Below are 24,428 nucleotides of genomic sequence, written 5' to 3' on the forward strand. Positions count from 1 at the left end.
GGAAACGTAAAAAGTCCCTTAGCTCGTCCGAGGGTTCTGGGAATGAGCAGCAGGATGAGGCTGAAGCTATTGATGTCCGGGGTGAGAGCAGAGACTGTAAGGTGATCATAAAGCTTGCACAGGATAGTGCATCCTTTAAGGAGTGGAATTCAGTGGCATTGTCAAAGAGCCTAACTGTAGCTGTGGGAGTGATCAAGAGTGCGAGTGTCCTTAGAGATGGCTCGCTGCTGGTCGTGTGCAAGGACGCGGCTCAGCAACGGAAGGCGATTGGAACTAAACGTCTGGGTGGAAAGGACATTCTTGTGTCTAATGCTGAAAGAAACACGGTCAGAGGAGTTATCGTAGGTGTACCTACGGCGACGTCTGTGGATGAAGTTAAGGAGAATTTGACGGGAGTTACGGTGGTGGACGCTAGGCGTTTGAAGGTGACCCGGTTTGGGGTAAGATGTGACAGCTTGTCGGTAATGGTAACACTTGAAGGGAGGTGCCTGCCTAGTAAGGTGTTCATTGGGTACATGTGCTATAGCGTCAGGCCATATGTTCCGCCGCCCCTGCGTTGCTTTAAGTGCCAGCGCTTTGGGCATATTGCAGCGGTCTGTAGAGGGAGGCAAAGGTGTGGTAAATGTGCAGGAGATCATGAGTATGGGAAGTGTGACGTGGGTGCAAAACTGAAGTGCTGTAACTGTGGGGAAGAACATAGCTCTGCCTACGGGGGATGCAGGTTTAGCAAAAGAGCTGCTGAGGTGCAGAAAATAAAGGTCTCTCAAGGTATATCCTATGCAGATGCAGTCAAGAAAGTTTCAAGTAACGAGTTTAGAGTAAATACAGAGAGAGGAGCCAGCGCTGCTCCCAGCCAGGGCGAAATGAGAGAGGCCAGCGTGGCTCCCAAGAAGTGTGAAGGTTTCAAGAGTGGAGGTCCCAAGTGTGCAGGTTCCAGAATTAATGAGAATACCCTGGTTGTGGATAGAGAGGATTTTGTACTCTTTATGGTGGATGTTGTAAACTGTGCTGCTCAGACTCAAAGCAGAACTGAAAGGATCAGGATCATTGCTAAAGCTGCAGGGAGATTCCTTGGAACAAAGGAGCTTGATTGGGCAGATATAGAAAACAGGCTAAAGGCGCTAAATGGGAGTCGGAGTGATGGGGGTCTGCTTGTGGGGAGTCAGAGTGATCAGAGTGACGAGATGGGGGTGGGGGTGGTCTCCTGTCCTCGCCCAGTCTCGTAGATGCACGGCTACCAAGCGGCGACATCAGTGGACATATTAAAGCCTATAGAATGAAGCCTGAAGAATAAAGCTGTACGGTGGAAGCACCGAACGTCAAAGAAGGAGAGGAAGATGAAGAAGAGTCTCCCTGGAATAAAGCCGGTCACAAAGACATATCATGACCTCATGGGCTTTGTAACACCAAAGCAATGGAAGGAGTACTTTTACGGACTACGACGGAGTCTGGGGACTGCGGCAAAGTCTGAGGAGTAAAGTCTGGCGGTAATGCAACAATTGGATGCCAACCGCCATAAAACAACAACAACAACAACAACAACAACTGAGGAATATCTTATCTTATCTTAAAGTCTGGCGGTAATGCAACACTTGGATGCCAACCGCCATAAAGCAACAACAACAACAACAACTGAGACAACAACAACAACAACTGAGATATTTTGGTCAAAGCACTAGAGGTCAAAGCACTGGAAGAACAACTTTTAGGACTACGACAAAGTCTGGGGAATAAAGTCTGGCGGTAATGCGACACTCGGCTGTCGACTGCCATAAAACAATAACAACAGCAACAACAGTCTAAGGAATAAAGTCTGGCGGTAATGCAACACTCGGATGCCAACCGCCATAAAACACCAACAACAACAACAACAACAACAACTATTCTAGTCACAAAGACATATCATGACCTCATGGGCTTTGTGGCACCAAAGCAATGGAGGGAGTACTTTTGCGGACTACGACAGAGTCTGAGGACTACACGTAACACTTGCTCAACACCCGGTCTGGAGAGACGGGAGATGGCGGAGGAGAGTGGATCGGTGGTCGAAGACGTTCTGGACGGCGTGGAGGAGCAGCCTTTTCTGGCTGCACGTGCCCGGAAACGTAAAAAGTCCCTTAGCTCGTCCGAGGGTTCTGGGAATGAGCAGCAGGATGAGGCTGAAGCTATTGATGTCCGGGGTGAGAGCAGAGACTGTAAGGTGATCATAAAGCTTGCACAGGATAGTGCATCCTTTAAGGAGTGGAATTCAGTGGCATTGTCAAAGAGCCTAACTGTAGCTGTGGGAGTGATCAAGAGTGCGAGTGTCCTTAGAGATGGCTCGCTGCTGGTCGTGTGCAAGGACGCGGCTCAGCAACGGAAGGCGATTGGAACTAAACGTCTGGGTGGAAAGGACATTCTTGTGTCTAATGCTGAAAGAAACACGGTCAGAGGAGTTATCGTAGGTGTCCCTACGGCGACGTCTGTGGATGAAGTTAAGGAGAATTTGACGGGAGTTACGGTGGTGGACGCTAGGCGTTTGAAGGTGACCCGGTTTGGGGTAAGATGTAACAGCTTGTCGGTAATGGTAACACTTGAAGGGAGGTGCCTGCCTAGTAAGGTGTTCATTGGGTACATGTGCTATAGCGTCAGGCCATATGTTCCGCCGCCCCTGCGTTGCTTTAAGTGCCAGCGCTTTGGGCATATTGCAGCGGTCTGTAGAGGGAGGCAAAGATGTGGTAAATGTGCAGGAGATCATGAGTATGGGAAGTGTGACGTGGGTGCAAAACTGAAGTGCTGTAACTGTGGGGAAGAACATAGCTCTGCCTACGGGGGATGCAGGTTTAGCAAAAGAGCTGCTGAGGTGCAGAAAATAAAGGTCTCTCAAGGTATATCCTATGCAGTGCAGTCAAGAAAGTTTCAAGTAATGAGTTTAGAGTAAATACAGAGAGAGGAGCCAGCGCTGCTCCCAGCCAGGGCGAAATGAGAGAGGCCAGCGTGGCTCCCAAGAAGTGTGAAGGTTTCAAGAGTGGAGGTCCCAAGTGTGCAGGTTCCAGAATTAATGAGAATACCCTGGTTGTGGATAGAGAGGATTTTGTACTCTTTATGGTGGATGTTGTAAACTGTGCTGCTCAGACTCAAAGCAGAACTGAAAGGATCAGGATCATTGCTAAAGCTGCAGGGAGATTCCTTGGAACAAAGGAGCTTGATTGGCCAGATATAGAAAACAGGCTAAAGGCGCTAAATGGGAGTCGGAGTGATGGGGGTCTGCTTGTGGGGAGTCAGAGTGATCAGAGTGACGAGATGGGGGTGGGGGTGGTCTCCTGTCCTCGCCCAGTCTCGTAGACGCACGGCTACCAAGCGGCGACATCAGTGGACATATTAAAGACTATAGAATGAAGCCTAAAGAATAAAGCTGTACGGTGGAAGCACAGAACGTCAAAGAAGGAGAGGAAGATGAAGAAGGGTCTCCCTGGAATAAAGCCGGTCACAAAGACATATCATGACCTCATGGGCTTTGTAACACCAAAGCAATGGAAGGAGTACTTTTACGGACTACGACAGAGTCTGAGGACTACGAAACGTCTGAGGAATAAAGTCTGGCGGTAATGCAACACTCGGATGCCGACCGCCATAAAACAACAACAACAACAACTTTTACGGACTACGACAGTCTGAGGACTACGAAAAGTCTGAGGAATAAAGTCTGGCGGTAATGCAACAATTGGATGCCAACCACCATAAAACAACAACAACAACAACAACAACAACTACGAAAAGTCTGAGGAATAAAGTCTGGCGGTAATGCAACAATTGGATGCCAACCGCCATAAAACAACAACAACAACAACAACAACAACAACAGCCGGCGGAGCGGGGGTGACTGCGCCTTTAAGAACATGCACTTGCAGCCATTTTCTGCTCTTTGTGTGGGGTGGAGGAGGATTAGCACTCGCTCGGCACTGGCTCAAACTAGAGCATCAGTCGGCGGTGAGGACGAGGGAGAGAGAGGGGGCGAAGAGGAAAAAAACACACAACAACTACAAACTACTCCAAAAAAAACGGGTGCAGCGCTGTCGCTTTTCTGCCGCGCCCCGGACGGACATGCGATTTTCAGGTGCGTAAAAAGTAACGGGACTCGGGAGCCGCGGCGGTGGAGATGGAGCCGCTATTGCTTCTACTACTATCGGTGCTGCTGGTGGTGGTGGTGGTGATGTGAGCTGGGTAGCGACGATGATGGCGAGCGAGATCCCCCCCCACCCGGTTTCATTTCTCCACGCATCGTCCCCTCTCGTCGTCACCCAGCAACCGGAGCGGGGAATGCGGAGTACGCGCGCGTGTGTGTCGCACGGGCCGGGCCGGACGGATGCGCGCGTGTGTGTGTGTGTGTGATTAAAACGCGGCCGTGTTTCTGCGGGGTGTTTTCGGCCGATCCCTCTCGCGCCGCGCATGCATGAATGGGAGTCCCGTTAGCTTCCATCGTAGCTCACGCTGAGATGGGGTGGGGTGAGGAGGAGAAAAGAGGCATCCGCGACCCGCACGCGCGCCGACGAGTATTACCGTCCCGTTTTTTGTTTTGTTTTTTTTGCATCGCGTTTTGTCATTCGATCGCACGCGTTTTTTCCCACTCTACAAACCTGCATTTTAACAATCTGAGCGTGTTTTTTTCCCCTCAGGCCTACAGATGCACATGACAGGTTCACCTACTTCCGCTCGTGGCCATCCATTTAGATTGCGCTCGCTACATCTTCTCGGGCTGTGACGCGTCTCTGTAAATGGTTCGCTTTTTTTTTGCTTTTTTGCAGTTTAATTGATCGAGAATGAGACTCGCGGTTGAGAGCTGGAGTGTCAAATGTCACAGTGTATTTAATTGGTATAATGGACCCTGTCGCTCCATTTCGCTGATGCGTTGTCATCATCTTGGGTTTCACATGATGGGAGAATGTTTGGGGAGAATACGTGATGTTGTTGATGTTGGATGGCATCTGTGTTAGTCTTGCATTTTGTTGAAAGAGAAAGCAATTTGAGCATAGCAACCGTTACATCTCGCTTGGTGCTAGGGATGTCATAATATATATTTTTGGTTTTACTGTGATTAATGTGAAAAATGCACGATTTATTCATTATTCACGATTATTGAGACCAAAATAAAAGTGAAATGTTTAATTTTCTTTCATTCTCGTGGTCTGACATGTTAGTTTGTGAGTGACTTTATACAAATGAACTCTCTGAAAGACAAAAATTAAGTTAAATTTGACAAAAATAGCTAGATAACATGAAGTTCTTCACATTTAGGTCTGTTTTTTGTTCTGTATATTTAAAAAAAAACAGCTCATTTTTGCTTCTAAAATTGTCACGATTATACTTTTTTGATTCTTAGGATTATATTTTGACCTTACTAATCACGACTATTGATTAACTTAATAATCGTGACATCCCTACTTGATACATTGAAATGATTAAATCCTTTATTGTCAATTGTAATGCGCCCCACGCAACAGCTGTGATCAATTTCTGCTTTTATTCAAAGGAACGGTCACTTGTATTTTTGCAGAAATTATTCATAAAGCACCAGAAATAGGAACTGGGTTATAGTAGAGACATGATTAATATTGCATTTTGTCCCCCTTTCTGACGTTCCCCATTGTAATAGCCATTATAACAAAGTATTAACACAGCCTTTGCGTTTGCGTTATTGTTTTCGAGGGTTTTGCCCGTCACGTGAGTTCTGACGCTAACCTTACGTCCACGTGCCTTGTTGACACTTTGAAAGCCGCACGTCACCGTGTGGAACGTGAGTCGACCGCATCTTCTAGGGATGAACGTCAACGTACCATATTTTCCGGAGTATAAGTCGCACCTGCCAAAAAGTGCATAATAGAGAAGAAAAAAAAAACGTGTATAAGTCTCACTGGAGTATAAGTCGCATTTTTGGGAGAAATGTATTTAATAAAATCCAAGACCAAGAACAGACATTTCATCTTGAAATGCAATTTAGAATAATAACAGATTAGAGAACATGGTGAATAGGTGTACGTATGCTAACGCAACACCTTCAGCTACATGACACAACAGACAACAAGCTGTCGTAAGTGTCTGGTATGTTAAAGTAACATATTAACAGTTATTCAGATAACTATAGCATAAAGAACATGCTAACAAGTTTACCAAAGCATCAGTTTTACCCCAAATCACTAAATCCATTGAATTCTTCTTCCTCTGTGTCACTTCTAAACAACTCCACAAACTCCGGAGGAAGAGGAAGTGCTGATTCTTCTTCTGCGTCGCTTAGAGCCTTGAGCGCCCTCTTGTGGTGGTGGTCAGTGTGAAGATAATCAACATGTGACATGCCAGTGTGAAAATTACGAATAATATCACATATAAGTCGCTCTGAAGTATAAGTCACCCCGGCCAAAACTATGAAAAAAGGTGCAACTTATAGTCCGGAAAATACGGTAACAGCAATTAGCCTGCGAAACCCCAGAGGCGGCGTCCCTCTTTAAACGACGCACCGCTTGACATGTGAAACCGGTGACCACATCTGAGCTTAACAGTAGCGTTGTGGCGAACTGCTCGTCTTCTGCGCTTATCGGATCACGTCTTATTGTGGCGGCGAGAACTGTGCCTGTACTTCAGCCTCGCCTCGGGGGGAGAAACCCATTCACGAGTTGCGGCGTTAGATATGATGGGCAGGGCATGCATTCTTTAGTCTCTTCTTGCACGAGGAGATGTTGAAGTTACTCTTACTTTGACCTATTTTGCATGCTCTGTCTATTAAAGTTCAACATTGATATTAAAGGGTGTGTTGTAAACATAATAACACACTTTTTTTCCCGCACACTTTATCCACAACCTGAATGATATTGTGTTTAACTTTGGGCTTCTCCCTCCACCACAAATGACATTACACAAGGCTGTACAATTAAACACATGTTATTCAAGATAGAGAATAAGTCATTGCTAATCATCAGTAATAAGCTTGGCTGTTTTTAAGGCTGAGAGGTCCAATTTACAGGCATTTACAGGTTTGTTGCAGAGTTCAGACTTCATAAAATGTTGCTTTTATGTTCAGGAAAATAATATAGAAATTAATTTGTATTTGTTTTTAATAAGAAAATAAATATTTCAATAGAGATGTATCAATATTGGGGGGGAAAGTGTTTTGTCATATCATTCAGCGTCTTCAAAAATTCATCTGCATTGGAAGTTTTCATACGCAGAACAATACCAGTAACTAAGTCCCTATCGTATCCTCCCCCAGTCCCTATCGTATCCCCCCCAGTATCCTCCCCCAGTCCCTATCGTATCCCCCCCAGTATCCTCCCCCAGTCCCTATCGTATCCTCCCCAGTCCCTATCGTATCCTCCCCAGTCCCTATCGTATCCTCCCCAGTCCCTATCGTATCCTCCCCAGTCCCTATCGTATCCTCCCCAGTCCCTAGCGAATCCTCCCCAGTCCCTAGCGTATCCTCCCCAGTCCCTATCGTATCCTCCCCAGTCCCTATCGTATCCTCCCCAGTTCCTATCGTATCCTCCCCCAGTCCCTATCGTATCCCCCCAGTATCCTCCCCCAGTCCCTATCGTATCCCCCCCAGTATCCTCCCCCAGTCCCTATCGTATCCTCCCCAGTCCCTATCGTATCCTCCCCAGTCCCTATCGTATCCTCCCCAGTCCCTATCGTATCCTCCCCAGTCCCTATCGTATCCTCCCCAGTCCCTATCGTATCCTCCCCAGTCCCTATCGTATCCTCCCCAGTCCCTAGCGTATCCTCCCCAGTCCCTAGCGTATCCTCCCCAGTCCCTAGCGTATCCTCCCCAGTCCCTAGCGTATCCTCCCCAGTCCCTATCGTATCCTCCCCCAGTCCCTATCGTATCCCCCCCAGTATCCTCCCTCAGTCCCTATCGTATCCTCCCCAGTTCCTATCGTATCCTCCCCCAGTCCCTATCGTATCCCCCCAGCATCCTCCCCCAGTCCCTATCGTATCCTCCCCAGTCCCTATCGTATCCTCCCCAGTCCCTATCGTATCCTCCCCCAGTCCCTATCGTATCCCCCCCAGTATCCTCCCTCAGTCCCTATCGTATCCCCCCCCAGTCCCTATCGTATCCCCCCCAGTCCCCAGTCCCTATCGTATCCCCCCATACCGACAAAGTCATTTCCGGTCCAGTTTGTCGGTGTTAAAGGTTTACTAAAATTATGGTTTTATTAAGTAGGATAACAAAATGCATTAGAATCTCATGTTCACACTGTCCTCAATATCAGAATACAACAGTCCCATGATGAAGTCACATGTTCAGCTCCTCAGATTCGGCCTTGATGCAGCAGTTTGTAGGTTCAGAAGTGTAACTGCTGTTTCTAATGACTTCATCTTGTTTAAATGTATCACGATACACATCTCTGTATCGATACACGTATTGCCAAGAAGTCCGTCACGATATATCACGATATCGATATATTGAGCACAGCCCTACATGTCGTCATTTTCTTTTCTTAATTAAACTATATTGTTGGTTGTAGGTTTTATTAGACAGGAGAGGTTAGGGTCAAATAAAGAATGAGAGAGAGGGGAGGACATGCATTAAGTCGTCGGAGTCCGGGTTTGATCTATTTGGAGCTTGGCATACGTGCTGTGAAAACAAATGAACAATGATAAAACAACTTGTATAAGTCAAAAAGAAAAACAATTCAAATCTGCTATAGGATAAAAATAATAAATAGGTTTACTATGTACACAAAATTTACATATGGATAGATGGATAAATAATTTTATTTATCCATTTATCCATCTTATCAATCATAAGATGGATAAATGGATAAATAAATAGATGGATAAATGGATGGATAAATAGATGGATAAATGGATAAATAGATAAATGGATAGATGGATAAATGGATGGATAAATGGATGGATAGATGGATAAATAGATGGATAAATGGATGGATAAATAGATAAATAGATAGATGGATGGATAGATGGATAGATGGATAAATAGATGGATAAATGGATAAATAGATAATGGATAGATGGATGGATGGATGGATAGATAGATAGATGGATAAATAGATGGATAAATAGATGGATAAATAGATGGATAAATAGATGGATAAATAGATGGATAAATGGATGAATAGATAGATAAATGGATAAATGGATAAATAGATGGATAAATGGATGGATAAATAGATAGATGGATGGATAGATGGATAGATGGATAGATGGATAGATGGATAGATGGATGGATAAATAGATAAATAGATGGATAAATGGATGGATAAATAGATAAATAGATAGATGGATGGATAGATGGATAGATGGATAGATGGATAGATGGATGGATAAATAGATAAATAGATAAATAGATAGATGGATAAATAGATGATAGATGGAGAAATGGATAGATGGATAAATAGATGATAGATGGATAAATAGATAAATGGATAGATGGATAGATGAACAGATGGATAGATGGATAGATGGATGAGATGAGCAAAATGACTTTACCCGCAGGAAGAGATGCTGTTTGTTCGCCTTGACCGTTGTCCACTGAGTGAACTAATGAAACAATAATAAAGCTGTATTCAACATCATTCAGAATTTCAGTCACCACTTAATATTCAAGAAGTGTATTTTCGTGTGTATTTTTGTGAATGCTGCGTCCAAGCGTTTGACAAAGGGCCTCGCTGTCCTGTGCCATCTCACTCACTTGTTCCGCTTGTTTAACGCGGTCCAGAAGCGAATAAAGGAGTTCTTTGCCTCGCGAAAAATGCTCGGCCTCAGACACGGCACCGACTGTTGAAACAAGTCTCGTGCAGGCTGGGAAAGTTTACTCAACCCCCAGTGCGTGTCTGCGCGTCCCGAGAACAGACGAGGCTTCAGTGTCTGCATGAAAAACATCTGTAAGATCACATTTTTTAAAAACCAGAGCGATTACGCGAATAGTTTCTAGAGCGCTGGATGCTGCTGTCACATTTTTCACAGTGCATAACTATTATTTACAGTGTTTCCGACCAGACACAAGTTGCAATGAGCAAAGTCAATTGTGGAGCTTGATGTTTTCTGAGGCTTGTGGTTCATTGTCATCATTTCTGTCCTGTAGCTGTGAACAGACAGGAAGCTCCACCCTCCTGTTCATAACTTGTGTCAGCATCAGAAATGCAAATGATGATCGGTTTGATTAATGTTATCACGTTCATGTTCATGTTTTTGATCGCACGTGATCGGCTTTGTTGTAGTAAATCGGTCTCACAACATATACGTATTGAGAGTATGTACAGTACGTGTTGATCGTAATCATGTCATCAATGCTTTAAATGACCGTCATGGCCGTATTGATGTGCCACAATCGTAATGCTTAATGTTTATTCATGCATTTCGTCTCTATCGTTCATGCGTTTGAATCATACTTCTATCCAGTCTGCCTGATTGCAACCTTGTTTTCAGCTCGTATATAATTTGTAGCGTCGGACGTTTCATATATTGTGTACTACAAGGGCTTGACATTCTCGCAGTCAAATCTAAATTGTCCAATTGAAAAGGGCTGCAACTCATAATCATCATCATCATCATCAAAATCATCCTCATAATACATCTTTATTCATGCAACATTTTTAAAACGTGAGAACAATATTTAAAAAAAGAAGACAAACAGGAGAGACATTGCACTCAGACAGAGAACAGAGAAAAACAGTACTAAATTGACAAAATGATATGTGAAATAGTTAAAGGAATGCCGTTCGATAAAAGTGATTGTAAAGATGATACTGATGGTGCAAGCCTCTGGTAATAGAATGTCTGTCTGTGTGAAACTCATTTGAACCCTGTAGTTCAGACCACAACGACCATGTTTTGAAAGGTGCAGTACGTATAGGGATTTTGCAGTTCATATAAATCTTCTTTCAAATGCTTCTGCTCATGTTATATTTGTACTGTGCAGTAAAACCTGATTTGACGGCATAAATAGTAGATTTTTCACCCCAAACTTTACTGTTACGCCCAGATCACAATAATCACTGATTTATTTCAGTAAAATACGTTTGTTTGTTTGTTTGTTTGTTTGTTTGTTTCATAAATACATGTGTTTCTTTCTTTCTTTTCATAAGTACGTGTTGCTTTCTTTCTTTCTTTCCTAAATGCATGTGTTGTTTTCTTTCTTTCATAAATGCACGTGTTTTTCTTTCTTTTTTTCTTTCTTTCATAAATGCACGTGTTTTTCTTTCTTTCTTTCATAAATACATGTGTTGCTTTCTTTCTTTCTTTTGATAATTATCTTTATTTGAGCCACTTTGGACATACTTGCAACAGATAGAAGAGAAAAAAACACATAAAACAATGGCCAAGAAAATAAGAATAATTAAAGCCGACCTGCGCGACCGCCCCACTTGTCCCACTTGTCCCACTTGTCCAGAGGACGTACACCAATTTGAGGCCAGTGGGCGTAACGTCCTAGGAGGAGTTCGTTAAAGTTTGACGTGAACCAAATTGCTGACTCAGCGTCTTTTCATGATCAAAGGAAGATGGCGGCCATAGGGTTAGTCTGGGGGCGTGGTCACAGTAATATTTTTGTTTAACATCAGAAATAAACATAGTACTTTTAACAACTGTTGCAACTTTGGTCCTAATCCCGAAAATGTCGATAACTTTAGATGCCCCGCATGTCTAGAGGACGTGCACTGGCGTTTTGCGAGGAGTTTGTTAAAGTTCTATGTGAATAGAATTTCCGACTCAGTGTATTTTAATTTTCAAAGGAAGATGGCGGCCTTTAGACTTTATTCTTTAGACTTTTTTCTTTAGGCTTTTTTCTTTAGGCTTTATTCTTTAGGCTTTATTCTTTATTCTTTAGACTTTATTCTTTAGGCTTTATTCTTTAGGCTTTATTCTTTAGACTTTATTCTTTAGGCTTTATTCTTTAGGCTTTATTCTTTAGGCTTTATTCTTTAGACTTTATTCTTTAGGCTTTATTCTTTAGGCTTTATTCTTTAGGCTTTATTCTTTAGACTTTATTCTTTAGGCTTTATTCTTTAGGCTTTATTCTTTAGGCTTTATTCTTTAGACTTTATTCTTTAGGCTTTATTCTTTAGGCTTTATTCTTTAGATTTATTCTTTAGGCTTTATTCTTTAGGCTTTATTCTTTAGACTTTATTCTTTAGGCTTTATTCTTTAGGCTTTATTCTTTAGGCTTTATTCTTTAGATTTATTCTTTAGGCTTTATTCTTTAGGCTTTATTCTTTAGGCTTTATTCTTTAGACTTTATTCTTTAGGCTTTATTCTTTAGGCTTCATCATGTCAAAGGCACGTCCCAGTCCTTGAACTGGAACTGGCTGTTGTTCATACAAATATAATAGTGGCACGTTCTGAGCGTCGTCATTTCCTCCCTTGGGACTCGCTGCTTACTGTTAACGCTCGCTGCTTTCTGGGCATCACTGGCATAACCGGAGGAGCTTGTTTGTCCGCTGCATATTTCAGTTCTATATTTTGTAGGTCATCAACTTTAAACCTGTCTGTTCCCCTTAAACAAACTTTAGTCCTCTCATTCCCTGCTGTTAGGTCTTTGAGGCTGAGACACTGATTAGGTTAGACATTAGGCTTAATTACCTTGGCTGCTTTGAGTATGAATAGTAAGAAAATGGACATTTCCCTAAAGCGATGCCAAAATGGATAAGATGCTCACAGGAAATCTTACTGATTTAAAATGATATTCTCGCTCCTCTTCCCTAAAAGCATATTTTGACATAATTATTCAAATATTCGTCCGTGCCTGAAGCGGTGCGGTTTGTCGATCTCGGTATTTGAAGAATTAAACGCCACCAAACAAACAAAAAAGAAAAACTGAAACCACTGAGTTTCTCACAGTAAACCTATTTAAAAGGGAGACAGACTGATTGTATTTGAAACATTCACCGTTCCACCACTGTCTAGTTGAGATTGTAGTCGTAGTGCCTGTCACATCATTAAACTTGTGTCATATATATAATTGACACAAAATTATTTGTGCGATAACTTATAACTTTGATGACGTAAAATATTCTTAAAGTGTAGTTTAGAACTTGATTGGTTTCGTTAAAAACTATGTGCAACGCCTCAGAATCTGTCCCGCTTATGGAAAGTACTTTATGAACGAGATCGTCTCCATGGATATTGTTCCTGTGCCAGGTATTTTCCACAGTATGGCATTAAAAGCGCCTATACAAGGTTCCTTTTGTCCTGTCAGTTTGAGTGTTAGTTGTGTAGAAATAGTAGTAGATTAAAATACTTTGAATTCATTCTTCTTTCTTTCTTTTTTTTTGGAATGTGATGAGTGACACACATTGAACTTACTGGAATTGTTGTTTAGCTATTTATCTAACTATTTTTGCTATCATCAGTACATTATTTTTAGTCTGCTATGTTTGCAAGTCTGTTCCGCTACAGTAGTTTCTTAAAATCTTGTTTAACGAAGATTATTATTGTTTAAGAGTATGCGATAGGTCTTTGTCAGAATAGTAGGTTCTAGAATATGGAAAATAAATACATGTAATTGATCAGACTGAAACAAAGTTGACGTATAATTGAAGATAATTTAGAAAAACAGTTTTGTGGTAAAGTTTGACAAGGGTAAATGTCGCGTCAGAAGGAACGATCTGCTGTCACTGGAAGTTATTATTTGTTTGTTTTGTCGGTATTCTCGAGGTGGAATGGCCACTGTGATGACATTTTAGGAACAGAATTGTAATTTAAGCTATGTGAAGGTCCAGGGTTTGGTGAATATCGAAACAGGACTATGGTTAAGGTTAGGAACATGGTTAAGGTTTGGTCAAATTAGAAAAAAAGGTTCTGGTAAAAATTAGGGAAATGATTAGCAGCAGCAATAAAAAAACAGAACCAAAAACAATGGTTTCACTTACTACCTCGGTCTTTTCATAGATACAGAAGGAAACCCATCACTTCCGACCCTCCAGACTCATAAAGCTGGCACTATTCTTGGTTGAGGAACCTTATTTGACACTATATATTCAGCTGTGCGTTAGTGATTGTAGTAAACATCCAACCAATTCATCACACTGCCCCCTTTTTAGCCCCTCGTTCCTTATTCATGTTGAGGAGAAATCTTACATTCCTTCTCTCTCTCTCTCTCTCTCTCTCTCTCAGACCGGGCTGCTGTGTGACTGACGCCCTGTTGCCATGACGACCCACGTGACGCTGGAGGATGCGCTGTCCAACGTGGACCTGCTGGAGGAGCTGCCCCTCCCCGACCAGCAGCCATGCATCGAGCCTCCGCCCTCCTCCATCATGTACCAGGTAACACCCCATAAACACACGCACATGCACACGCACACACACACACGCACATGCACACGCACACACACACACACACACACACACACACACACACTCCTGTATAAACTGTCTATTATATTTCCAGTTCTACTCTCTAATTACAGTCGCATATCCAGTATATCTATCATTTTTTAATATATTTTTTGTTATATATATGTTGGGGGTGAAACTATACTATTTGTTTTACATTTGATTCATTGTAAACAGTAATACAGTATTCATCTAATTATTGAAACGAGTCTATTGAGCCCTGCCTTTTATACAGTGACATTTCACCCACCGTAAGGACTAGTAGACTTTCAATTGTTTTTTATTGTTTAAAAAAATTGTCCAGGTAACATTTTTGAACCCTGTTTGTGTATGACCGGAATTATTATTATCATTTTCATATATTTTTATGATTGTAAGTAAGTACAGAGCAGTGGGCTGAGATAGGGTGTACTAAACACTCAAGCCTTAAATGCAGGACAATACAATATTCATTAAAAGTGTATGAATCAATCAAAATACAAATAATAATAGATAAATAAATAATAGTAAGTTAATTCATCAAAATTTACTTTAAATAATGCATCCCTTCATTTTTAAAAGTATTGAATGTATTATATGACCATCTAGAAGGTTCTACAGTATGGCATCACATGTTTCTATCTCCATGGAGACACGCAGGCGGCACCACAAGGCCAAGTTACAGGTCTGAACCCCACTCGCAGTAAAAAAAAAAGCATTAAAACATCTGTATGAAATGAATGTTTAAAAAGGCAGGTTTAATGCCATACGCTTCACCCAAAAAGTTACATAAAGCACCTTTAGAAAACCATAAGCTGTCCTCTTTTTATTCTCAAATGTAAAACCAATCATGTTGCAGTGGATTCCTTACTGTACAGATGTGTGTGTGGCCTTCTCCTTCTCACACGTTCTCCTCCTTCTCCCTGTGTTTCTCCAGGCCAATTTCGACACCAACTTTGAAGACAGGAATGCGTTTGTGACGGGGATCGCTCGTTACATTGAGCAGGCCACGGTCCACTCCAGCATGGTGAGACTCGACACCAGTGCGCTGATTTGTTTCCACGCGTTTTTTCCTCATGTGAATCGGCTCGTGTGTATTTTCCCCCTTCACCTCTTTTAACGAACACAAATTGCACTGTGGGAATCTGGCGCTCGCATTAAAAAAAGGGCTATTGTTTAATTGGCATTGCTTGTCGTCGGGGGCTTTTGTCAGGGCAGGACAGACGCATTCAGTAAGTGTTGAATCGGGCGCTCGTCTAAAGCTTTCCTCTCCCGTGATGCTGGATGAATGGAGAGTGTGATTGGACTGGTAAAGAGGGGAAGTGGAGCTTTATTTAACCCGCGTTAAAAAGGAAGTCCCACGGAGGCCCAGTCTATTTGAAGACGCCCCTCGCTCAGCCACCGAGTCGTGAGAGCTGTGCCTCCTGTGAACAATGCCATATTATGAATGTGTGAAAATCATGTTTTATATTTCTTTTTTGCATGTTCCGTAAATGTTTTATGCAGTGACTTTGGTTCGTACATGTTTATAGTCGTACTCACATGCAACAGTGTCAAATTCATGTGCATATAACTGATGAAAATAGAGTGTTTATTTTGCCATTATTATTATTAGTATTATCTTTTTACTTTTTTTATTTTTTTTATTATTATTATTATTTATTTCCCCCCTCCATTCCTTATTAGGAAATGATAGGTTTTGTCTATAGGAGTTTTTGTTTATAAGAGTTTTGTTTATAGTATATATTGTAGTATTTATAGTATTTTTTAAACTTCCTATAAGTTATCTGTCCTTTTCCTCTGTGTCTATCTGCGTTGCAACCATGAAATTTCCCCATGTGTGGACAATAAAGGATTATCTTATCTTATCTTAAGTCAGAGAAATGTATAGAAGACGTCCCTGACACTGACATTACACGACAGCATTATCTTCCAAATATCTTCCACAGCTTAAAGCCCAAGCAACAGATGACAAAAGTGTGTACAAATCAAATCAGAAACCTTTTTATGACGTGCATGAACGGCGAGACGTGAGCGCGTTCAATTAGTTTGTCTCTGATTGAATGATTTAAGATGAATTCAAATGAAATCTTGTGTGTTTTTCAGAATGAGATGCTGGAGGAGGGGCACGAGTACGCTGTGATGCTTTACACCTGGAGGAGCTGCTCCAGAGCCATTCCACAGGTACAACTTTTATCTGTTCACACTTATTTATGTGTTTCTCACTGTCACCTGCTAGTCACCTAGTCGTGTGAAATATGTTTGAACGTCTAGCCACAACAGTTCCCATTTCGTATCACCTCAAAGTGCAATCTAACAAACATAAGCGTATGGCCCAGAGGAGGGCAAATCAAAGAGCTAAGTTGTATTTCTATATTTATGTACATTTATAGTCTGATCTTTTCCCCAAAGGCCTGTAAATAATATATCATTGCGTAACAAAGTGTTGAAATGGCGCCCTCCTGTGTTCCAAAGGTGAAATGCAACGAACAACCCAACAGAGTGGAGATCTACGAGAAAACTGTAGAAGTGCTAGAGCCTGAAGTGACCAAACTTATGAAGTTCATGTACTTCCAAGTAAGACAGTTCTGAAACATTTCATTTTCATATCGATTGTTACCAATGCCTTTGTTTAGGAAGTATTTTTGATGTGCGTATTGAGTGCTGAATGCTTTGTCCTCCCAGCGGAAAGCCATCGAGCGATTCTGTAGTGAAGTAAAACGCCTGTGCCACGCTGAGAGGAGGAAGGACTTTGTGTCGGAAGCCTATTTGCTCACACTAGGGAAATTCATCAACATGTTTGCCGTGCTGGACGAATTAAAGAACATGAAATGCAGTGTCAAGAATGACCACTCTGCCTATAAGAGGTACTGGTCACTGTAAATCACTGTTTTATCAGAGTATTTATTGATATTAACTTGTATTTTCTCTTGACCGTGTTTTCTTCAGGGCCGCTCAGTTCCTACGAAAGATGGCCGACCCTCAGTCCATTCAGGAGTCCCAGAATCTGTCCATGTTTTTAGCCAACCACAACAGGATCACTCAGGTTTGTCAGGATAACCTATTTTCAGTCATGACTTATTTACTTACTTACTTACTTATTTTATTGTTGACTTCATCCTGTTTTAAGGGACTTTTTGAGGACTTTGGACAAAATTATGTTTCGAGTCTGTCATTGATTTTTCCTGTTTTTGAAGGACTTTTGAAGGACTTTTGCCAATTCCAACTCCAATATTTAGATTTTAGTAGTTAAATGCAGCAGCAATAGTCTCGCATTGTTATCACGCTGAAAACTATGGCTAGTTTTACCACTGAACTAATCTATGGTGCAGTTATTGGGCTGGATGGTATACTTGGAGGATTAGGTCACGATCAGTATGGAATATACACAGGTAATAAGCATGTTTTATCAGTTTATTTCACAATGGACTTGGTTGTGTTATCGATGGCCACAGCAACAAACGCAAAGATGTTTGTGGTTTACATTTTTTGCTGGCATTTTTATTCATTTTTTGTTTTAATTTAAGCACATGAAACACAGATGGAGCAACAAAAATAGAATCAAAAACATTCAAAAACCCATGAGTAACACAAGACCTCAAATAACATCGGAGCACATTATGTCCTAATTACAGATGACATTTGGTCATGTTAGATGTCTGATCTGTACCAATTTAAATCAATTAAGGCTTTGCAATGAATCAAATCAAAAATTGCTCATTAATTGCAATGATTAGCTTTTTTTATTTTTTTTTATTGTGGGCCAAGTCTGCCTCGTCTCTGCTCATAAATCATATTATTAAAGGCCACGTTAAAAGCTTAATTTATTTTATATTAATCAAAAAAAAAAAAAAAAAAAAAATGTGGAAAAGATTGCTGTACATTTTTTGCCATACCGCCCAGCTCTAAAAACCTAAAAAAAAACCCGCTCTTGCCTCCCAAGAAGGAGATCATGGGTTCAATTCCCGGACCCGGTCTGCATGTCCTCCCCGTGTTGCCGTGGGTTCTCTCCGGGTTCTCCGGCTCCTCCCACCATCCAAAGACATGCATGTGTTAGGTAGAATTGGCAACTTAAATTGGCCCTATGGACAGATGTTGAAAATTAGCATATTCTGCTATAACACTTAAAACATTGCATCTGGTTTGTCCAATGTAAATGCTATGTCCTTTAAATAAAATACAAAATCATAAGGTGTCATGTTTTCCACGTCTGCACAGTGCCTGCACCAACAGTTGGAGGTGATCCCCGGCTACGAGGAGCTCCTGGCAGACATCGTCAACATCTGCGTCGACTATTACGAGAACAAGATGTACCTGACCCCCAGCGAGAAACACATGCTGCTGAAGGTGCGAGACATCTCCACATAACGGTCACTAATTATTGTCTGCCCGCGTGTCTTCTCATTATAAAGCACTTCCCTCCGTGTTGCGCGGCAGGTAATGGGCTTCGGTCTCTATTTGATGGACGGTAATGTAAGCAACATCTACAAACTCGACGCCAAGAAGAGGATCAACCTGAGCAAGATTGACAAGTTTTTCAAAGTACGCCGCCGTCTTGTTTTTGCATGTCTTTTATCCGACGAGCTTGTTTGTGTTTGTGACCTGAGAGAGTGATGAGCGCCGTTTTTCCCCTGCGTCTGCTGCAGCTTCAAGTGGTGCCGTTATTTGGAGATATGCAGATAGAACTGTCCCGCTACATCGAGACGAGCGCTCACTATGAAGAGAACAAGTCCAAGTAAGAAAATTACTTGAAGAGTAACAAGCCTTTTAGAAAGATGCAGTAGTTTAGGAGGTAAGACATTTCTTTTTCCTGTTTATGCACTAATGTTTGAATGCTTTGGAAGGGGGAGCGGATGAAGAGGTTCATCAATGTTTCGGAATGCCTTTTTCCATTTGCATTTATTATTCATCATAAATTATATTCGTGACAGACTTGTAACTAACCAGCGAAAGAAATAAACTCATCAAAAATAAGGGAATTACTCAAATAATATGCTTAAATTAAATATCAGTACTGCTGTAAGAATAAAATACTGTAAATCTGTCTTTTTTATCACTTAAATCCCAGTAAAAGCAGAGTAAACTTGCATAAATGTTCATGTAAGTAGTAGTATTCCTGTTATTCTTTGTAAAAACATACATTTATATGGAGTAAATTATCATAAAGCTCTTCTAAAACTCTTTTACATTCATAATCAGGATCAGAACCTGTAGATTATTGTCCGGTTCACCTTTAAAAAAACATAATTAAATCTATTTTTAACTTATTTTCAAAGCTTTTCCTAATACCAACTATGTGCAGAACTGTTGTAGTCACGGCCCACTCCTGAACCCTTTACCGTCTCCTCCGCTGCGCTCAGGTGGACGTGCACCCAGAGCAGCATCTCGCCGCAGTACAACCTGTGCGAGCAGATGGTGCAGATCAGGGAGGACCACATTCGCTTCATCTCGGAGCTGGCGCGTTACAGCAACAGCGAAGTCGTGACGGGCTCCGGACTCGACTCCCAGAAGTCTGACGAGGAGTACAGGGAGCTGTTTGACCTGGCTCTCAGGGGACTGCAGCTGCTGTCCAAGTGGAGCACACACGTCATGGAAGTGGTGAGTGGAGACAAACGAGGGAAATTATAACTATTCTCTTAAAAGAAAACGACCGGCGTTCATGGTATAAAGATGTAGAACTACTTCAGCAAAGACCTGAGTGAGTTATTCATGCTAACGCTAACTGTAATGAGAATTTCCCTTTAAATAACTCAAATGACAATACGTCATCTATTTTCACTGCTAGGTTTGAACAGTTAGTCAAAGTTTATTTCATTTTTTTTGCCCTTTATTTGCTCCTTGTTTATATTTTGCTTGCTGTTATTGCTGTTCAATATGTCGCCAAAGCTCATTCTTACTTTGTTAATTTGTTTCACTGACTTTTTCTGATTCTGAATATACTTTCCAGAACAATTCAAATACATTTTACTCAATATTATTACCATTGGATACAGAAAAACAAAACATGGCATTTTGAACCTATAATAGTATAATTCTTTGTGAAAACCCTGAATAAATAAAATATGTATCGTTTTGAACTAAAGTTTGTTGTCTTTCCTTCTTCTTCTTCGTCGTCAGTACTCGTGGAAACTGGTCCATCCCACCGATAAATTCTGCAATAAGGACTGCCCTGGCACGGCGGAGGAGTACGAACGAGCCACGCGTTACAACTACACCAGTGAGGAGAAGTTTGCCTTGGTGGAGGTCATTGCCATGATAAAGGGTTTGCAGGTAAAACATCCATCTGCTTTATTTCAGATATGGTCAATGAGTTGTTTTGCTGTGCACTGACCTCTTATATGAGTACGATTTTAATAATAATGTGTGTGTTTGTGCCTCCGCAGGTTCTCATGGGTCGGATGGAGTCTGTGTTCAACCAGGCCATCAGGAACACCATTTATGCTGCTCTCCAGGACTTTGCCCAAGTGACCCTTCGAGAGCCGCTGAGGCAGGCCGTGCGCAAGAAGAAAAACGTCCTGATCAGGTTCGTCATTAAAGCGGCATCGTGCACATTGTGTTTAAGTGACGAATACGTAGTGCCTACGCCGTTTTGTTTGTTTGTTTTTGTACAGTGTTCTCCAGGCTATTCGGAAGACCGTGTGCGACTGGGACGGAGCGAGGGAGCCTCCCAACGACCCCTGTCTCAGAGGAGAGAAGGATCCCAAAGGTGGATTTGACATCAAAGTCCCTCGCAGAGCTGTGGGGCCCTCCAGCACACAGGTATGCAGTACAAAAACACAAGACAACGACAGTAGCTTATTTGTATTTGATGTAATTGGCTTTCACTTCCACTTTAGCTGTACATGGTGCGCACTATGCTGGAGTCTTTGATAGCGGATAAGAGTGGCTCTAAGAAGACGCTCCGCAGCAGTTTGGACGGGCCCATCGTGGTGGCCATCGAGGACTTTCACAAACACTCCTTCTTCTACACGCACCTGCTCAACTTCAGCGGTAAAGTGACGCCATAATACAGATGCCACGCTCTCTCCAGGCTGTGGACACATGTTAAAGTGCTCTGCTCCTGTGTCTTCGCCCCCTGCACAGAGGCCCTGCAGCACTGCTGTGACCTGTCCCAGCTCTGGTTCAGAGAGTTCTTCCTGGAGCTGACCATGGGCCGCAGAATCCAGTTCCCCATCGAGATGTCCATGCCCTGGATACTCACGGACCACATCCTGGAGACGAAAGAGCCCTCTATGATGGAGTAAGGCCCTGAATTCGATGCGTTTTTCTGACGTCGTATTCCAAGTTTTGAATAATGTAACCCGATTCTCCTCTCTCTAGATATGTACTTTACCCTCTAGACTTGTACAATGACAGTGGCTACTACGCGCTCACAAAATTCAAGAAACAGTTCCTTTACGATGAGATTGAGGCTGAGGTAAGATTCTAATCACGTCTAGTCAACAACCTCAATAATGAATAGCACATTTGATCTGCTGAAAGCTTAAAATGTCCCTTTTTTGCTTCTAGGTCAACCTCTGCTTTGATCAGTTTGTCTACAAGTTAGCAGATCAGATATTTGCTTACTACAAAGCAATGGCTGGAAGGTAGGAGCAGATCCCCTAAATGTGTCATCTTGTATCCGACTCTGGGGATAAAGCTCTCTTTGTGTTCCGCAGTGTGCTCTTAGACAAGCGCTTCAGAGCCGAGTGCAAAAACTATGGTGTAATCATTCCTTATCCGCCTTCGAACCGCTACGAAACACTGCTCAAACAGAGACATGTACAGGTAAAGCCCGTTCCGTAGTCCAGAATCTTTATTTGTTGTAGGAAATACTAACTCTGTGTCTGTGCGCGATATCTTGCAGTTGCTGGGTCGGTCGATCGACTTGAACCGACTGATCACACAGAGAATCTCTGCCGCAATGTACAAGTCTTTGGACCACGCCATTAGCCGCTTTGAGAGTGAAGACCTCACCTCAATCGTGGTAAAATCCTCTTTTTAACGTTTTATAACAACTCATTTCTTCAGAGAGTGTCACGTTTGCTTCAGTAACAACGACCAAAGCTGCATGTTGACAATCAAGTTAAATTATTTGAGCATCTGTCTTTCTCATATATTGGTTTAAAAACATGTTTGTATTTGTTGTGTCTGTTCTTTTCATTTGATTGTTTGTCTGTCCAATTTACATAAACTCATAAACAGATTTTGAGAAGATTTCATGTCCAAACTGTTACCCTAAACCAGAATTGGGCATTTGTGGCCCCAGGGGCAAGATGCGGCCCTCGGCATGTTTTAATCCGGCCCTTGGCAAGAGTTTAGTTTCTATTTTTTAACCGTCTTAGCTGTGTAACATGTCTCTGCACTTGTATCCTTAATAAAGATGACATGAAATGAAAGAAATAATAGATTCAATAGCCTATATTTGACAGAAAATGTATTAGAACTATAAGAACTTGTCACACCAATGACCGCGGGCCGGCCCTCCGCCACTTGCCTGGATTCGAATATGGCCCTCGGAGGAAAAATAATTGCCCACCCTTGACCTAAACTCAAGTACCGTAAATGTAGACGTTTCTCCAAATGCCTTTTTACTCTCTCACTTGAGTACGGCACTTATTAGGGTCAATACTTTTCAATTCTCCTCTTACCTTTGCCCACTCTCCCCACCCTTCGTGTAGTAACATGGTCCTGTATGTTGCTTTTGCTTGTCAAGGAGTTGGAGTGGTTGCTGGAGATCAACCGCCTGACTCACCGGCTGCTCTGCAAACACTTGACTTTGGACAGCTTTGACGCCATGTTCCGCGAAGCCAACCACAACGTGTCCGCTCCCTACGGACGGATCACGCTGCACGTCTTCTGGGAGCTCAACTTCGATTTCCTCCCGAACTACTGCTACAACGGGTCCACCAACCGGTCAGATCTTTGGCCTTCGTTGCCACAGCTTTCCCGTCGGCACACACGCTTTTGTTTTTACCGTTTGTCCCTTTTTCGATTTCCAGTTTCGTGCGCACAGCCATTCCCTTCACACAGGAGCCTCAAAGAGACAAGCCAGCCAACGTGCAGCCTTATTACCTTTACGGTTCAAAGGTGAGAGCGCGCTGTGTATTGCAATGTTTCTGAGAGAATATATGGTACAATTGTTAATAAATGAGGCCTAATTCGGTTTTAACCACCACATGTCAAGTCTAAACCTAAACAAGCTATGAAAAATAAATAAATCGTGACTAAATGAGGATTAAACCAGGAAAACTGGGCCAGACCAGGACTAAACTATAATAAATCAGGACTAATCCAGAATTAAACCAGGACTGAACCTATAAACAAACTATAAAAAGTGTTAAAACTATTAAATACATCAGGAATAAACTAGGATTAAACCAGGAAAACTGGGCCAGACCAGGACTAAACTATAATAAACCAGGGCAAACTCGGTATTAAACCAGGACTAAACCTATAAACAAGCTATAAAAAGTGTTAAAACTCTGAAATAAATCAGGACTAAACTAGGATTAAACCAGGAAAACTGGGCCAGACCAGGACTAAACTATAATAAACCAGGGCAAACTTGGTATTAAACCAGGACTAAACCTATAAACAAGTTATAAAAAGTGTTAAAACTCTGAAATAAATCAGGACTAAACTAGGATTAAACCAGGAAAACTGGGCCAGACCAGGACTAAACTATAATAAACCAGGGCAAACTTGGTATTAAACCAGGACTAAACCTATAAACAAGTTATAAAAAGTGTTAAAACTCTGAAATAAATCAGGACTTAACTAGGATTAAACCAGGAAAATGAGGCCAGACCAGGACTAAACTACAATAAACCAGGACAAAACCAGGATTAAACCAGGACTAAACCTATAAACAAGCTGTAAAAAGTGTTAAAACTCTAAATAAATCAGGACTAAACTAGGATTAAACCAGGAAAATGAGGCCGGACCAGGACTAAACTATAATAAACCAGGACAAACCCAGGATTAAACCAGGACTAAACCTATAAACAAGCTGTAAAAAGTGTTAAAACTCTAAATAAATCAGGACTAAACTAGGATTAAACCAGGAAAATGAGGCCAGACCAGGACTAAACTATAATAAACCAGGACAAACCCAGGATTAAACCAGGACTAAATCTATAAACAAGCTA

At 42.0% G+C, this 24,428-nt stretch overlaps 1 protein-coding gene across 2 annotated transcripts in view; it reads left to right on the forward strand.

Annotated features, from left to right (window-relative positions):
• Window positions 1–4,024: 4,024 nt before the first annotated feature.
• cyfip2 (cytoplasmic FMR1 interacting protein 2) overlaps window positions 4,025–24,428 on the forward strand; it is a 29,979-nt gene continuing 9,575 nt past the window's right edge. For both annotated transcript variants that reach the window (XM_072439817.1, XM_072439818.1), the window contains exons 1-22: window positions 4,025–4,096; window positions 14,101–14,250; window positions 15,236–15,325; window positions 16,405–16,482; window positions 16,774–16,875; window positions 16,984–17,165; window positions 17,248–17,344; window positions 18,517–18,645; window positions 18,736–18,840; window positions 18,945–19,033; window positions 19,659–19,896; window positions 20,416–20,568; window positions 20,682–20,821; window positions 20,910–21,057; window positions 21,135–21,288; window positions 21,382–21,538; window positions 21,619–21,715; window positions 21,808–21,884; window positions 21,957–22,065; window positions 22,145–22,264; window positions 22,994–23,193; window positions 23,280–23,367. In XM_072439817.1, the coding sequence (XP_072295918.1) occupies window positions 14,134–14,250; window positions 15,236–15,325; window positions 16,405–16,482; window positions 16,774–16,875; window positions 16,984–17,165; window positions 17,248–17,344; window positions 18,517–18,645; window positions 18,736–18,840; window positions 18,945–19,033; window positions 19,659–19,896; window positions 20,416–20,568; window positions 20,682–20,821; window positions 20,910–21,057; window positions 21,135–21,288; window positions 21,382–21,538; window positions 21,619–21,715; window positions 21,808–21,884; window positions 21,957–22,065; window positions 22,145–22,264; window positions 22,994–23,193; window positions 23,280–23,367 (2,670 nt within the window). In that variant the 5' untranslated portion in view covers window positions 4,025–4,096; window positions 14,101–14,133. The remainder of the gene's footprint in view (window positions 4,097–14,100; window positions 14,251–15,235; window positions 15,326–16,404; window positions 16,483–16,773; window positions 16,876–16,983; window positions 17,166–17,247; window positions 17,345–18,516; window positions 18,646–18,735; window positions 18,841–18,944; window positions 19,034–19,658; window positions 19,897–20,415; window positions 20,569–20,681; window positions 20,822–20,909; window positions 21,058–21,134; window positions 21,289–21,381; window positions 21,539–21,618; window positions 21,716–21,807; window positions 21,885–21,956; window positions 22,066–22,144; window positions 22,265–22,993; window positions 23,194–23,279; window positions 23,368–24,428) is intronic.

This window comes from Eucyclogobius newberryi, unplaced genomic scaffold (genome assembly GCF_026437365.1).
Source record: "Eucyclogobius newberryi isolate DKJ021-1_F unplaced genomic scaffold, fEucNew1.0.hap1 SCAF_11, whole genome shotgun sequence".
Taxonomy (NCBI): domain Eukaryota; kingdom Metazoa; phylum Chordata; class Actinopteri; order Gobiiformes; family Gobiidae; genus Eucyclogobius; species Eucyclogobius newberryi.